General features: G+C 42.8%; 1 protein-coding gene across 2 annotated transcripts; it reads left to right on the forward strand.

Annotated features, from left to right (window-relative positions):
- The first annotated feature begins 1649 nt into the window (after window positions 1-1649).
- Window positions 1650-16411, forward strand: Dnaja1 (DnaJ heat shock protein family (Hsp40) member A1). Of its 2 annotated transcripts, none has more exons than XM_045141667.1 (9): window positions 1650-1785; window positions 2774-2915; window positions 3064-3241; window positions 4941-5045; window positions 7383-7610; window positions 11806-11920; window positions 14112-14227; window positions 14549-14649; window positions 15239-16411. In XM_045141667.1, the coding sequence occupies exons 2-9, from the start codon at window positions 2784-2786 to the stop codon at window positions 15455-15457; spliced, it is 1194 nt and encodes a 397-aa protein (XP_044997602.1). In that variant the 5' UTR covers window positions 1650-1785; window positions 2774-2783; the 3' UTR covers window positions 15458-16411. The 2 variants fall into 2 exon arrangements, with proteins under 2 accessions (XP_044997602.1, XP_044997601.1); XM_045141666.1 differs by lacking the exon at window positions 1650-1785 and adding an exon at window positions 2150-2298.

The raw sequence follows: 16411 nt of genomic DNA on the forward strand, positions 1-16411 counted from the left end.
ATTCAAGGTCAGCCTAGGCTAGGGTGAGACCCTACCCTGAAAAAACAAAACAAAAAAATTAGGGCTCAGCCAGGCGTAGTGGCTCACGCCTTTAATCCCAGCACTTGGGAGGCAGAGGTGGGAGGATCGCCATGAGTTCAAGGCCACCCTGAGACTCCACAGTGAATTCCAGGTCAGCCTGGGCTAGAGTGAGACCCTACCTCAAAAAATAAAAAATTTAAAAAAAAATAGGGCTAGGGAAATAGCTCAGCAGTTAGAAATGCTTGTGTGCAAAGGCTGTAGGACTGGGTTGGTCCCGGGTTCAAGTTCCCAGTACCCACATAAAGTTGGACGCACAAAGGAGTTCATCATCTGCAGTGGCAAAAGGCCCTGGCATGCCCATTCTGTCTCAGGTAAAAAAATTTCTCAGAATTTTATTTAGCCATAATCCCTTTACACGGGAGCAAGAGGTTGGAGGATTTGTTGTGAACTCAAGGCCACTCTGAGACTACATAGTGAATTCCAGGTAAGCCGGGACTAGAGAGAGACTCTACCTCGAAAAATCAAAACAAGACAAAAAAAAAAAAAAATTTAGGGTGAGAAAATGGTCAGGCCGGGACCTCTTGCAGTTGTAAACAAACTCTAGATGCATGCACCACTTTGTTCATCTACTTTTATGCGGGTACTGGGGAACCAAACCTGGGCCAGCATGGTTTGCAAGCAACAGCCTTTAACCGCTGAGCCTTCTCCAACCGGTAAACTCCTTTTTCAAGCCTGCATCTTCAGATTCTTTGGTGTTAAGACACTGATAAGGTAAACAATCTCCATTTCTCACTGTGCCCTGTCCTAATATTTGAAAGCCCAAGATTTGTTTTGCAGGTACAGATTTTCTCTCACCTTCTGTACCTGAGGTAACAGAAGACCTGGGGAAACGGATCCGTAGGTATGAGTGCCTGTCCAGCACCAGCCAAGTCCAAGCACGGAATCTGGCCTGCTAGCACGGGCCCATACTCATGATAGGAAGATCCTAAGTTCAAGGTTTGCTACATAGTGAAGTCCAAGGTCATCTTGGGATACAGGAGATATTGTCTCAAACAATAATAGTACAAAGTAGCTAGAGTGGGTGGTAGCCTGACCTGAGAAAAGTTCATGGCCTTCAGGTTCACAAGGCAGTCCCAGGCTCCCTTCACCGAACGTGGACTCCAGGTGTGAGGCCGATACCGATTGGCTAGTAACCTGGACTTACGCAAAAAGCCCTGACAACCTCTGCCCTTCGGGTGAATTGCAAGCGAAGCCAACCAAGGTGCAAATCCTGCGAGGTTGGTGTGGGGACCAGGCCGGCCGGCTCGGGGCAGGCTTCGTTCCCAGGGGGCCCCTGGCGCACCTGGCCCTTCCCCGCCTTCCTCGGGCGGCCAAGAACGTCCCTCCGGTTCCCACGCCGGACCCCACCCCGAGGCGACCTCGCCTCCCGCGGGACTTCTGCACCGCGGGCCCTTACACGAACGGACTCCAGAAGATTCTACGAGCCTCGGGAACCCGCCTTGGGCCCACCCCCGCAAGGCCGCAGAGCGCAGCGCAGCCCCGCCCCGCCCGAGCGCCCCCGCGCCGTCGCCCAGGCAACTGCGGGGCGGTGGCAGCGGCCCGGAGGGCGGGACTTCCGGCGAGTGACGCGCCCGGGCTAGGCTACAAAAGACGACGGCTGCGGCGGGCGGAACTTTCCAGAACGCTCGGTGAGCGGCGGACGAGCGGCGGCTTTCGGAGCTGCGCACTGCTACGCGCCTTTTTCCGTGCCCTGCCCGCTCGCCGGTGAGTTTCGGGCCTCGCGCTGCCCCCCTCCCCCCGCAGGCTTGCGCCAGAAAGCCGGGTGGAGAGCCGCGGCCGGCAGGCGGTTGGCCGCGCGTGGGCGGGAGGACTGCGGCTTCCCGGATGCACGAGTCCCCTTTGGAGCGGCACCCCGTCCGCGGGCACGCTGAGAGCGGGTCCCAGGGTCCTGTCCGCCGCCGGCCGCGGCTGGCCCCCGTGCGCGCCCCTCGCCGGTCCCTCGGTGGGGGCGGGGTGGGTGGAGGGGTGGGCGCCGTGCGCGCACGCGCGGAGGAGGCCGGGGTGAGGGGCCGCGGGAGGAGCCAGGCTGAGGCTGCGGCTCCGCTGCTCCCGTCTCGCCTCGCTCTCTTTGTTGAGGGCTGGCCCTCCTCCTCCGCCCTTTCCATCCCGGGCGGGCGAAGGGAAGGAAACCGTAACGGTCGGCGCCCAGCGCCCCGGGGAACCCGAAGGACTAGTGAACTCCGGCCGGAGGGCTTCGGCAGTGGAGGAGGGCGAGCTGTAAGCAGGAGGGCTGGAAACACGCCGAAGATGGATTGGGCCTGGGGAGCTGGCTCTCTCCGTGGACCCACGTTCATAAGCCACTCCTCCACCCATCCCCCCGTGTCCCCATGTGTCTATCGCTGGCTAGTGTAGGGCTCTTATCAGATGTACCGAGAGGGTGATCTTGCAGTGACTGATGGACGGAACCTGTCAGTGGTCCTTCGGTTACTGCTGACTGTCAGTCACTACCTCTGTGGAAGGGGAACCGGAAAAAGGCAGCTTAATGTAGGAACCAGCTACTAGGCTTTAAATTCCCTTATATCTGTTAGCATACATGTAGCTTATGAGAACTTGCAGTGATTTACTGCCTTTTCCTGTGACTTTAAGGAAAGCCTTATTCTTAAAATCAAACTTGGCAAAGAACAGACTTGCCTTAATTCTGCTTAAAAACAGCCAATTGGAAGCTGACAAAAATCCCACTTTCTGATTTCAGGCTGTAGAAAATGGTGAAAGAAACCACTTACTATGATGTTTTGGGGGTCAAACCCAATGCCACCCAGGAAGAATTGAAAAAGGCTTATAGGAAACTGGCCTTGAAGTACCACCCTGATAAGAATCCAAATGAAGGAGAAAAGGCAAGTTACAATAAAAATAGCTGTGAATAGTTTTTTGTTGTTTGTATAATGGTGTTTCCACTAACTACTAGTACCTAAAATTGAATGTGTCTTACTGTAGAGGTTATAATTAATAACATTTCTGTTGGAATTTCCTTTTCTCAAACAGTTCAAACAGATCTCTCAAGCTTACGAAGTTCTCTCTGATTCGAAGAAAAGGGAGTTATATGACAAAGGAGGAGAGCAGGCAATCAAGGAGGGTGGAGCAGGTGGTGGCTTTGGCTCTCCCATGGACATCTTTGATATGTTTTTTGGAGGAGGAGGAAGGATGCAGAGAGAAAGGAGAGGTAAGGAAAATCTGCCACAAGTAAAAGTAGCTGCTGGCCAGAGCAAATTTTTGAGAATTGATCTGGTTTTAAATGCTTGCATACATGTTGGCAAAATGTTACACACACTCCATAAAACGCCTCTGATTTTTAGTGTCATTTTTAGATGAAAGTTCATGTAACTAAAAATAGCAAAGCTAGTCAAGTGGGTATGTCCAACTCCAAAGATCAGTAAACAATAAAGGAGACAAAGCATAGTAATATCATTTTCTAATCCTTCTGCTCCTGGAACCCACTGGCAAAGTACCATAGCTTTTTTCAATTGCAGGTGATGGCAGAAGCCTAAAAGTTCTTAAATTCAACTGTCAGATCAGGAGGGAGAAAACAGGCTCATTGCCTCCAGATAGCCTGTGACCTGTTCAGTCATGCTTCAGTTATTTTTTTGGCTCAGTGTATGTGCAATTAATATTCAGTTAGAGAAAAAAGTGGTCAACAGGCTATATAAGTACTATTCATATGATTACAGTATTCTAGTCAAAATAAGTCAGTCAGTCTCATACAAGCTATGGCCCCACATGCCTGTAACCCCAGTCTGCAGGGGCCAGACACTGGTCACCCTCATACAGTAGTTTGATTGAAGAAGCAATTCCTTTTCAAGAAAATAACAGAACAGCAATAAACCTGGCTTTCTTCTCTGTCATGTGCATACACCGCACAATGCTCTACACACAAACATACAAAAAAAAAAAAAAAAAGCTGGCTGGTTGGAGAGATGGCTAAGCAGTTAGGGCATGTGCTTGCAAAACTTAGCGACCTGTATTCATTCTCCAGTACCCACAATTTTTTTTAAATTTATTTATCAGAGACAAAGAGAGGGAGAGAGAGAATGGGCACCCCAGGGACTCCAGCCACTGCAAATGAACTCCAGATGCATGTGCCATTTTGTGCATCTGGCTTATGTGGGACCTGGAGAATTGAACCTGGGTCCTTAGGCTTCATAGGCAAGTGCCTTAACCGCTAAGCCATCTCTCCAGCCCCAGTACCCACATTTTTAAATTGGCACATGCATCTGGATTCAGCAGCATCCAGAAGCCCTGGTTGCGCCCATTCTTTCTCTCAGCTTACAGATAAATAATATTCTTTAAAAAGTGGATGTTCAGCCAGGCATGGTGGTGCATGCCTTTAATCCCAGCATTGGGGAGGCAAAGGTAAGAAGAGGACCTCTGAGTTGGAGGCTACCCTGAGACTGCATAGTGAATTCTAAGTCAGGCTAGAATGAGACTGTATCCTCAAAATAAAGGAGATGTTTACTTGACATATTGGCTTTTCTAGCCAATCTTGATAAGTTGGAATTTACTGTGTTTAAGAGGGTTTGGATGAAGTAACTTGCCATGTTGCTCAATACTATACGAAGTAAAATCTTCAAAGGAATATGTGTTCGGATTAGTTATTGTGAAATGTGCCTAGTTAAATAACATTGAGTGATTTTGAAGTAATATTTTATTGCTTTGTTTGTAAGAGGGCCACATTTATGTCTTCAGGCAGATTAATCCCATCTGTAATTAAATCAGTTTGAGAACATGGGATGACATTTCAGTAAGAGTAGGTGCTCAATAGATGTATGACACGAGGTTCATTCTTAATTATCCTCTACCATTTCCTAGTGCCTTCAACATAGAGAGTTTTACATGGATTTTTAATGAGCAGCATTTCATTCCAGGTAAAAATGTTGTGCATCAGCTCTCCGTAACCTTGGAAGATTTATATAATGGTGCAACAAGAAAACTGGCTCTGCAAAAGAATGTGATTTGTGACAAGTGTGAAGGTATGTATGTTTCTTTGTTGGCAGCCAACTCTTGTTTTGTTGTTTTTTAAATTTTTGTTAACATTTTCCAAGATTATAAAAAAAAATCCCATAGTAATTCCCTCCCTCCCCCCCAAACACTTTCCCCTTTGAAATTCCATTCTCCATCATATTAATATTTTATTGTTTTTTAAAGTAGGGTTTCAACTGTAGCCCAGGCTGACCTAAATTCACTGTAGTCCCAGGTTGTCCTTGAACACACAGTAATTCTCCTACATCTGCCTTTTCTAGTGTGTGCACAGCCACACCTGGCAGTTGTTTTTTTTTTTGTTTGTTTTCTGTTGGTTTTTTTGTTTTTAATTTTTATTAACATTTTCCATGATTATAAAATATATCCCATGGTAATTCCCTCCCTCCCCACCCCCACACTTTCCCATTTGAAATTCCATTCTCCATCATATTAATGTTTTATTGTTTTTTAAAGTAGGGTTTCAACTGTAGCCCAGGCTGACCTAAATTCACTGTAGTCCCAGGTTGTCCTTGAACACACAGTAATTCTCCTACGTCTGCCTTTTCTAGTGTGTGCACAGCCACACCTGGCAGTTGTTTTTTTGTTTGTTTTCTGTTGGTTTTTAAGGCAGGGTCTCATTCTAGTCCAGGCTGACCTAGAACTCACTTATGTGTAGCCCAGGCTGGCTTTGGAACTCGCTAGGATCCTTCTACTTCAACCTCCTGAGTGCTGTGATTAAAGAGCTTTGTTTGGGGGTTGAGATTGGGTTTTACTGTGAGGTTCAGGCTAGCCTGTAATGTTCCATCCAGTCCAGTTTACAGGTACCTGTGTCTCCACAAGTTCTGGGATACAGGAGTATACCACCACACCTGGCTACTTTCTACTTTAAATAAAGTTGGGATTCAAACTAATTGGGTGTTCTTGTATTTTAATAAACAAGATACGGAAAGTATGGTATTTTCTAAAAGGAAAAAAAATTAATTAAAATGGTATCCTTTCACAAATGAAGTGGACTTAAGAATTGTACTGTGGGAGCACATATTTAGTAATTTTTTTTTAATTTTAGTTTTATTTGTTTATTTGACAGAGAAAGAGGGAGAGGGAGAAATAGAGAATGGGCATGTTAGGGCCTCCAGCCGCTGCAAACATTTCACACGCATCCACCCCCTTATGCATCTGGCTAATGTGGGTCCTGGGGAATTAAACTTGGGCCCTTTGGCTTTGTAGGCAAACACCATAACCACTAAGCCATTCTTCCAGCCCAGGAGCACATATTTAAAATTCAAGATCCTGGACTGAGGAGATGACTTAATGGTTTAGTGAGCCTGCTAGCAAAGCACTGGTATCCACAAAAAAGTTGCATAAATTAATGCATACATATGGAAACAATTTGTACCATGGCAAGAGGTCCTGGTACATGCTCTTTATTTTTTTCTATTTTATTTATTTGAGAGAGAGAATGGCCTCCACCTGCTGCAAACAAACTCCAGATGCATGTGTCACCATGTGCATCTGACTTATGTGGGTCATGGAGAATCAAACCTGGGTCCTTGGGCTTTCAGGCAAGCGTCTTAATCACTAAGCCATCTCTCTAACCCTCTCTTTGTCTACCACAAATAAATAAAAGTATTTTTATTTAAACTTTTTTTTTGGTAAATATTTGTTTGAAAGAGGGAGGAAGGAAGGATGTAGCCTGTAGCCACTGCAAACAAACTTTTAGACACTCGTGCATCCAGCTTTATGTGGATACTGGTCCTTTGGCTTTTCCAGCAAGCACCTTAACTGCCAAACTCACTCTCCAGCCCAAATAAAAAATATTAAAAATAAAATAAAATTCGGGCTGGAGGGATGGCCTAGCAGTTAAGGCGTTTGCTTGCAAAGTCAAAGGACCCAGGTTGATACCCCAGGACCCACATTAGCCAGATGCACAAGGGGGCACACGCATCTGGAGTTCGTCTGCAGTGGCTGGAGGCCCTGATAATCAATCATTCATTAATTCTCTATTTCTCTCCCTCCCCCATCCCCTCTCCCTTTCCCCCTTTCCCTATTCTCTCCCTCTTTCTCTGTCAAATAAATAAAAATTAAAAATTTTTTTAAAAAAGATACTGATGCAAGCAATGCTGTAGTTACCACCGAGTTCACTGTTCCCTTGCAGTATCATCAGATACTTAAGAAAAAGGAAATAAAGTTCAAAGTTCTGAAATGGCTCCTTACTAAAGTCTGAATTGTCCATTCTTAGGATAATATTCCATAAACCCTTAAATACAAAGAAGCTATATAGTGTTTTTCTTCTGAAACTTTTCATTACCTGTTCTAAATTTGTAACATGTTTCTTTTAAACTGTTTAGGCCGAGGTGGTAAAAAAGGAGCAGTAGAGTGCTGTCCTAACTGCCGAGGTACTGGAATGCAAATAAGGATTCATCAGATAGGACCAGGAATGGTTCAGCAAATTCAGTCTGTGTGCATGGAGTGCCAGGGCCATGGAGAGCGGATCAGTCCTAAAGATAGATGTAAAAGCTGCAATGGAAGGAAGATAGTTCGAGAAAAGAAGATTTTAGAAGTTCATATTGACAAAGGTGAGTTCTGGTTCACTTTACAGTCTGAAGTCAAAGGAACCTGGCAAATTTATTAATAATGCACTTTGCTATTTTATTCATTTGAGAGAGAGTGAGTATGGGCCCACCAGGGCCTCCAGCCACTGCAGATGAATTCAAGATGCATGTGCCATTTTGTGCATACAGCTTTAACTGGATACTTGGGAATCAAACCCAGGCCTTTAAATCTTTGTAAACAAATACCTGAAACCTTGCTGAGTCTCCTCATGTAATGTAAAAAGAATCTTATTAAAATTTACATGATTGGGGAGATGGCTTGGTGGATAAAACACCGTTCAACTAGAGTCTTGGTCCAAACTCCTATGAAAAAAGCCATGGTGGGCTTCTATAATCCCATTATGCAGACGGAGAAATGGAAGGCCAAGACAGGAGAATTTCCCCCAGAAATTCCTCACTAGCACAACAAAGAACAGAGAAGAATCCACTGAGGAAACCCTATCTCACAGCCAGGTGAGAAACAACCCTGAGAAAGTTGTTCTTTGACCTCCACAGGTGCTGTGGTAGGCATCTGCACTCACACAAAAACAAGTTTACGATGTTAACCAACCTCTCAAATACTGGGATTATAGGCATGGGAACCATTCCTAGCATAGCTCATCTTAAGACATCTAAATACTGTTCTTTTTTTGAAGCAAGCCCAACTGGCTTTTTGGTTTGTTGAGGTAGTGTCTTGCCCAGGCTGTCAGACTCGTGGCGTGGCAGTCCTCCTACCCCTGCCTCCCAAATGCTGGGATTAAAGGCTTGCACCACCACATCTGTTTTTTGTGTTTTTTTTTTTTTAATGTGAGAGAATGGGCGCTCCAGTCATTGTAATCAAACTCCAGATGCATGTACCACCTAGTGCATATGTGCAGCCTTGCTCACTTTTGTCACCTGTGTCTGGGTTACACAGGACCTGGAGATTCAAGTCCTTAGGTTTCATGGGCAAGTAAGTGCCATAGTGGCTAAGCTACCTCTCCAGCCAACAAGTACTGTACTGTTATTAAATAACAGTATTAAATATTAAATAACAGCTGAGTATGTAAGATATGAATCATGAGTTAACTCCATGGAATCTAGATTAATGGTTCTCTAGAAAATCATTGTAATATTTACTACATTTTTTAGTGTTATTTTATTTTTATTTACCACCTTTTTTAAAGTGAGTTTAAATTCCTTATGTTAGTTGATTTCAGGGTGATTGGTTCCAGAAATAGAAGCTACTGCAGTAGTATAATCTGCAAACACAGGGCCACCAGCCACTGCAAACAAATTCCAGATGCATGCGCCCCCTTGTTTATCTGGCTAACATGGGTCCTGGGGAATCCAGCCTGGAACCAGGGTCCTTAGGCTTCCCAGGCAAGCGCTTAACCACTAAGCCATCTCTCCAGCCCCAAGGTCATCCTCTTACCTACCTCTACACACACACTGTAGCATGTGTGTGCCTACATTCACGCATAAGAACACAAAACACACACTAAAAATAACCCCACTAACACTGTGATCCCAGCTGACCCTGCCTCCCATGCACTCACTTTCTGGGTACCGCCAGACTTGGACCAGTTGGAGAGAACTTGAGATTAGCAAGTGAGTTGAACATACGTACGAACCTTTAGCGTAAACAGACTGTGTTGTGTCAATAGAGGAGCTGAAAGCTACCATTTGTGGGGGGATGTTTACACTAGCTAACTCTAGCCTAGTGGATGTTCTCACATGGTGCATAAACCTTTGGGAGTCCCTTATCCCCACACTGAGCCTGTGCAGTGCTTCCCTGAAGCAGTTGGAGGTTGGGGAGCTCAGTCCTCCATCCAAGGAAGCCACTTCAAAGTCTCCACTGCTCTGGGATTCACTAGGAGCCCAAGACATGCTACGTGCCTGGTGCCTGGCACCCTAAGTGGACAAGGAGGCCCTGCCTTCCTTTCCTTTCCTTCTCTTTTCCTTTGCTCCCTGTCTCCACATCCTGGGACCCTGCCTCAGCTTGAAGCCATCTTCCAGCTCTGCCCAATCCCAGTTGTCCTGTGTCTGCAGTTCTTTTCAGGATTTTCTTACATGAGTTTTTGGTCTGTTTTTGTTTGAAGTTTTTCCAGCACTTAGCAGGCAGAGGTAAGATGATTGCCATGAGTTTGAGACTACCCTGAGACTACATAGTGAATTCCAGGTTAGCCTGGGCTAGAGCAAGACTTTATCTCAGAAAAAAAAAGAAAAAGAAAAAGATATTTGAGAAAGAGCAAGAATATGGGTACCCAGGGTCTCCTACTACTACATATGAACTCTGGGTGTATGTACCACTTTGCCGTCTGGCTTTACATCAGTACTAGAGAATGAGAAACAGGTTTGGCAGGCTTTTGCAAACCAAGTGCCTTTTGAAATATTTAGTACCTATTTTATGATCTTATGCTGAAGTATAAGAAAGTTTAATACTACGTTTTTACTCTTTTATCCCTTTGCCCCTGATGCTGTTACCTTGGGGGCCTTTACAAGTGCCTTGAACTACTGTGTTATCTTGCCATCCAGCCCCAAGTTTTTGGATTTGTTCTTTGTGGGTGTGTTTTGTTTTGTTTTGTTTTTTGTTTTGTTTTGAGATGGGTCTCTAGCCCAAGCTGACCTTACATACTCTGTAGTCCCAGTTGGCCTTGAACTTGGGGTGATCTTCCTACCTCTGCCTTTCACGTGTTGTGATTAAAAGCATACACTACTACACCAAGCAGGTTTTTAGGGTTTTTGTTTGTTTGTTTGTTTGTTTTTTTAAGAAGCAGTGATAAAGAATGGTCAAGCCAGGGCCTTCAGCCACTGCAAAGGAATTCCAGATGCATGCACCACTTTGTGCATCTGGCTTAGATGGGTCCTAGGGAATTGAACCTAGGTCCTTTGGATTTGTAGCCAACCACCTTAACAATCTCTTTAACCCAGGGTTTCAGTATATAACCTTGACTGCCTCAAATTAACAGTGTCTCTGTGTTCCTAGTTTTGAGATTACACCCCTGCATCACCATGGTTGGCTCATGGTTTATATTTAAAGAAATGTTCAGGGCTAGGGGAGATAGCTTAATAATTAGGTCCAGTGCTTATTGTACCACTGAGGACCTGAGTTCACGTGAAGACTGACATACAAAGTTGTCACCTGACCTCCATACACGCATTTGTACTCCCACACACGAACACATACAGAGACTAGGGGGAAGAGTTCAAACCTGTACTGAGCAAAAATATGTGAAGTCAGAGAATCTCAGTTAAAGAATGCCCTTTTAAAACTCTACTAGAAAATAGTCCTCTCCTTTTTATTGTTTTCTTTGAGGTAGGGACTAGCCGAGGCTGACCTGGAACTCTTTAGTAGTCTAAGGCTGGCCTCAAACTTAGTTATCATCCTAACTCTCTGCCTCCCAGGTGCTGAAATTAAAGATATGGGCCACCACATCGGCCAGTATCTTTTGTGTTTTTAACTTAGACCATATGGATTAATCCAACAGTAAAAATGCTTTGCTTTTTGGTTTTTTACAGTCTTGTTTATATAGCTCAAGCTCTCTCCAACTCACCACAGCCTTCCTCCCTCAGCTTACCAAATACTTGGGATTATAGGCATATGCCATTTAGCCTAACTCTTTGTTTACCAAAGGCCTTTGCACATTCTAGGCAAGCAATGTAAAACTGAGCATGAGGTTGTGGATTTCTTAGAATATCTTGATATTAGTTTTTTTATTATAAAATTCTGCTGCTGGTATAGTAGAAAATAATTGATTTAATCACTGCTAACCTTAATAGGAATCATTACAGATCCTTATACAGTCGAATTAGTTAACATTTAGTGATTGTAATGTTTGCTGGTTGGCTTCAGCATGAGCTTTTTGGATCCTGTATTGCTCTAGTAAATCTTTGGCAAAGTTCAGACTTAGGATAATTACACAGTTTGCTTTCTCAAGGTAATTCATCAAGTAGTAGGTCTGAGATTTGAAGCCTTATGTGTTTGTACAGTGTTGTGAGCTGTGAGATACTTTGCTTTAGTAACAAACTGGAATGAAAGTAGACTTAGTTGCCTTTGTGGATAACCCACAAAGACAACATGTTTCATGCATACATATCTGTGCAGTTTGTGGTTTTTGTGCTGTCCATCCATGTCTGTAGATTTTGTGATCCTGGTGGGGGATACCAGTTAAAGCACAAAACTCCTCTTTGTTTTTAGGCATGAAAGATGGCCAGAAGATAACATTCCATGGTGAAGGAGACCAAGAACCAGGACTGGAGCCAGGAGATATTATCATTGTGTTAGATCAGAAGGACCATGCTGTTTTTACTCGGTAAAAACTTAAATGGACCTCTTAAACTGACATACATATTTGGTGTTTTTTGTTTTAATTTAAATGAGCTTTCCATTACTCTTAAAATTACATAATTGCGCTGGGTGTGGTAGTGCACGCTTTTAATCCCAGCACTTGGGAAGCAGAGGTAGGATCGCCATGAATTCGAGGCCACCCTGAGACTCAATAGTGAATTTCAGGTCAGCCTGGGCTAGAGTGTGACCCTACCTCGAAAAACCAAAAAAAAAAAAAAAACCCCTACATAATTGCTGGAAATATCTAGAAAAGTCACACAGGTTATTATATATGTGTCCTGTAAAAGTTTATTGACTGTCTTGTTACCTAGATGTTTTTGTATGCACATGGACAAGTAGCAGGTAGCTGGAGGAAAGCCTTGGACCAAAAACTTGCTCTGCCTTTGAACAGTTGTTAAGTAAATGCTTTACAACTTATACTATTTTTTTTTTTATCCTCAGTTCATGATAAGTTCAGCTGCATTTACATATAGATATCCAAAATTATCTCAACCAACTGCAATTGGGACTTACATTAAGTAAATATAAAATCAAGTCTGCTGTTGAAATATTTAATACTGATTTTATTATGATGTTATGCTGAAGTATAAGAAAGTTGAATATTAACAGTAAATGTTGATATTCATGAACAAATTTAAAAATATTGGGGCTATCATCTTGAAGGAACTGCTTTATTAATACAGATTTTGTGTGTGTGTGTGATGTGCATCCTCCACTCTGGTGTACACATGCAGACATTTAGGGTGCCTTCTGTTGCTCTTCTGCTTTTCCTGAGACAGAGCCTTTTGCTTTCATTGAAGCTATGTCTCCCCATATTCCAGTTGGACAGCTGGCTATATCTCTGCCCTCTTCATCACTGGAATCACAGGCTTGTACAGTTGTATCCTGCTTTTTAAGCAGATATTGGAGGTGCAACTTGGATCCTTTTATAGAAAGCACTCTTATGCACTGAGCCATCTTCCCAACTCCATAAAAAGGAATATTTCACAAATGGTTTTAGAAAAGAAAGTCATTCATGAAAGTGGACTACTATACATAGATGATTTTGTTCATAATGTACTATCTATTATTCATTGCTGGTTATGAATTATGAAGTATTTCCTGTACATCAACAAAGAAGTCTGTCTCCTTGAAATTGGTCATATCCCCATTATTTAGTTTCTCAGTCAAAGTGATTGAGGATGTAGCTCAGGTCTATTTTTGATTTCACTATCCCTCGTGTGTTTGGTTTATTTTAGCTTCACTGCAGTGAGAATATATTTAGTTTATTTAATTGGGGGGGGTATGAGCACACATGTGGCACTTTGTGCATTGGTCTTTAGGTGGCTGTTGCGGAATTGAAGCTGAATCATCAGGCTTTGTAAACACTTTTAACCACTGAGCCATCTTCCCAGCCTTTGGGAGGATTTTAATTCCCCCTCTAAAGAAACCAGATTTAAAATTACACATTGAAGCTGGGCATGGTGGCACTCAGGAGGCAGAGGTAGGAGAATCTCCATGAGTTCGAGGCCACCCTAAGACTATATACTTAATTCCAGGAGAGTCTGAGCTAGAGTGAAACCTTACCTCAAAAAGCCAAAAAAAATAAATTAATTACATATTGAAACAACTCAGGACGAATAAGTAGATTGCCTAGAATTTTTTTGTTTTGTTTTTTTTTAGATGGGCTCTTATATAGCTAAGGCTGGCCTCTGGCCTCCATTTCCTAAGTGCTAGGGTTATTGGCCCATGCCCAGCTATGTGGGAAAGTTTTGAAACCTTGTCCAAGAAACAGGGCTGGCAGGTTCCAAAAATGCACATAACTTTTCAGAATGTTGGGGGGAGAAATAATGCCCATTGTGGTACCTTTTTTTTTTTTTTTTTTTTTTTTTTTTGGTTATTTATTTATTTGAAAGTGACAGAGAAAGAGGGGGAGAGAGAGAGAGAGAGAGAATGGGCACGCCAGGGCTTCCAGCCATTGCAGACGAATTCCAGATGCATGCGCCCCCTTGTGCATCTGGCTAACGTGGGTCCTGGGGAATCGAGCCTCGAACCAAGGTCCTTAGGCTTCACAGGCAAGCGCTTAACCACTAAGTCATCTCTCCAGCCCCATTGTGGTACTCTTAATCATTGAGTGATTGAAAGATGTGAATTTGTGTTGTGTTTGTTTGATACAGACGAGGAGAAGACCTTTTCATGTGTATGGATATTCAGCTTGTAGAAGCATTGTGTGGCTTCCAAAAGCCAATATCCACTCTTGACAACCGAACCATAGTTATCACCTCTCATCCAGGTATGGTAATTTATCGAGCTTGCTGCTTGAACCTTTTCTGGTCCAGTGTTACCCTTGTCTTCTGATAACTAAGAGGTCACAGGCACTAAGAGAAAAGTGTTATTCTTTTCCTTCCTTGCCTGCATACCCTTTTCTGGACTAAAGTCATGAGTCTTGGCAGCCTTAGAAAAGTCATAAATGGAAGGTACTAGGATTGTTTGGCCACATAAATTCTTTCAGTTAGCTAGGATGTATTTTCTTTCTTTCTCTGTCTCTCTTGTTTGTCCTTGCCTTGACAAATGTGACCACACCTCAGGACAAACATGACTTGAATGTTTTTAGGTCAGATTGTCAAGCACGGAGATATCAAATGTGTGCTAAATGAAGGTATGCCAATATATCGCCGACCATATGAAAAGGGACGCCTAATCATCGAGTTTAAGGTGAGCTGTAAAGACGACTATTGGTGAATTGTATTTATATTTCCCTTTTTCCAGGAAGAAATGTTTTAATCTCTTAATTCTTAACATTCCTCTCCAGGTTGAGAGGAGTATAATGAGTATAATACTGGGGCTGTGGATGCAGCTCAGTTGATAGAGTGTTTGCGAGGCATCTATTAGGCCTTGGTAAAGGTGTAAAAAGGTGGGGGCTCTAATAAAATAACTATAGTACTTTTTTGTGAATAGAAAGTTTTATAAGGTACTTTCCTCAGTCATACATTAACCTCTCACCCATAGAATTAATCATGTGTCATTAAGTTTAAATGTCTTTAAATACAAGTCAAAAAGACCTAGCTCTTGTTATAATTCATAAACTCGAGTGTGTCAGGAACTGTGCCTTGTGTTCTAATTCTAAGATGGGCTTGGAGCATGCCTGCAACTCCTAGTTGGGAGATGGAGACAAGTAGGGTCAAGGTTTCCAGGCATCCTTGGCTACATAGCAGCCCAGGCTACACGGGACACTCAAGAAGCAGCAACAACAACAAAAAATGTTCCGAGACTGTATGTGATAATAGAATTTTTTTTTTTTTAGGTAAACTTTCCTGAAAATGGCTTTCTCTCTCCTGATAAACTCTCTTTGCTGGAAAAACTCCTTCCTGAGAGGAAGGAAGTAGAAGAGACTGATGAAATGGATCAGGTAGAACTAGTGGACTTTGATCCAAATCAGGAAAGACGGCGCCATTACAATGGAGAAGCATATGAGGATGATGAGCACCATCCCAGAGGTGGTGTTCAGTGTCAGACCTCTTAATGGAGCAGTGAATATTACTTACTGCTGGCACTGCATATGCAGTAGTGAATGAGTGAAGAACTGTAATCATATGCTCACTACTTGCTATTGTTTTTGTGTTAATATTCAACTATAGTAGTGTTTAAAAGTTAAATGAAGAATAAACAAATACAAAAGCTGACTTTGCCCTGTATGTATGATGACTTTGGTGTGCAAGATAAAGTTTAATATCTGTAAAAACTTCTTTTAAAACTTCCCCTAGTGTCAGTTCACACATTGTAATTGATTTAGCAGAGTACATGGCATAGCCTGAAATGTTAGGTATATTTGTTAACTTCATTGTATGACCCTTTATTGTTAAGCTATGGAATTAAAATTGTATTTAACTGGTAATCACAAAAAGAAAATTTTGTAGAGAAGTGTTGGTTTGTTTAGTTTGTATTACGTGGACTCATTGTGATGCCTGTGCATTCTGTTGCCTCAACCATTACTTGAAAGTGACATAGTACATAATTTCACTTGTGTTATCAGTGATAGAAACTTTTCTGAAGTTTGTCATGTCATAACATGCTGCTACTTGAGGGCTTGCACTTCTAAGAATGCATTCCCTTCTGCCATCATTTAAATATATACACACACATGTGTATATATTCAAGTCTATTTTGACCAGGCCTAATCTTTTTCCCTTCTCTTTGGACCATGATAGCCCTTCTCGAACTGGGTAACTTAGACCTGTACATGGAGTAGTAATGTGCATATAAAATCCAGGTGTTCCTTGAGCATGTTACAGGTTTACAAACCATTTGGCTTAGGCTCCAAAGTAACTGTAATTTAATGTTGGTAGGATAGCAAATTATGATGAGTAGCTTTAATTGTATGTTTAAAGTCACATGTTCACATGCTTAAACCTGACTACCAGGATTTAAGCAATTATTGAAATGTATGAATGTCTCTCAATATACTGATTACAAAACA

This window comes from Jaculus jaculus, chromosome 1, assembly GCF_020740685.1.
Source record: "Jaculus jaculus isolate mJacJac1 chromosome 1, mJacJac1.mat.Y.cur, whole genome shotgun sequence".
Classification (NCBI taxonomy): domain Eukaryota; kingdom Metazoa; phylum Chordata; class Mammalia; order Rodentia; family Dipodidae; genus Jaculus; species Jaculus jaculus.

Bases quoted from the DNA above. Each gene is read 5' to 3' on its own strand.
- Dnaja1 (XM_045141667.1), top strand. From the start codon at position 2,784: ATGGTGAAAGAAACCACTTACTATGATGTTTTGGGGGTCAAACCCAAT. The intron at 7,611-11,805 runs GTGAGTTCTGGT...CTTTGTTTTTAG, and splicing joins AGAAGTTCATATTGACAAAG to GCATGAAAGATGGCCAGAAG. The intron at 11,921-14,111 runs GTAAAAACTTAA...TGTTTGATACAG, and splicing joins GACCATGCTGTTTTTACTCG to ACGAGGAGAAGACCTTTTCA.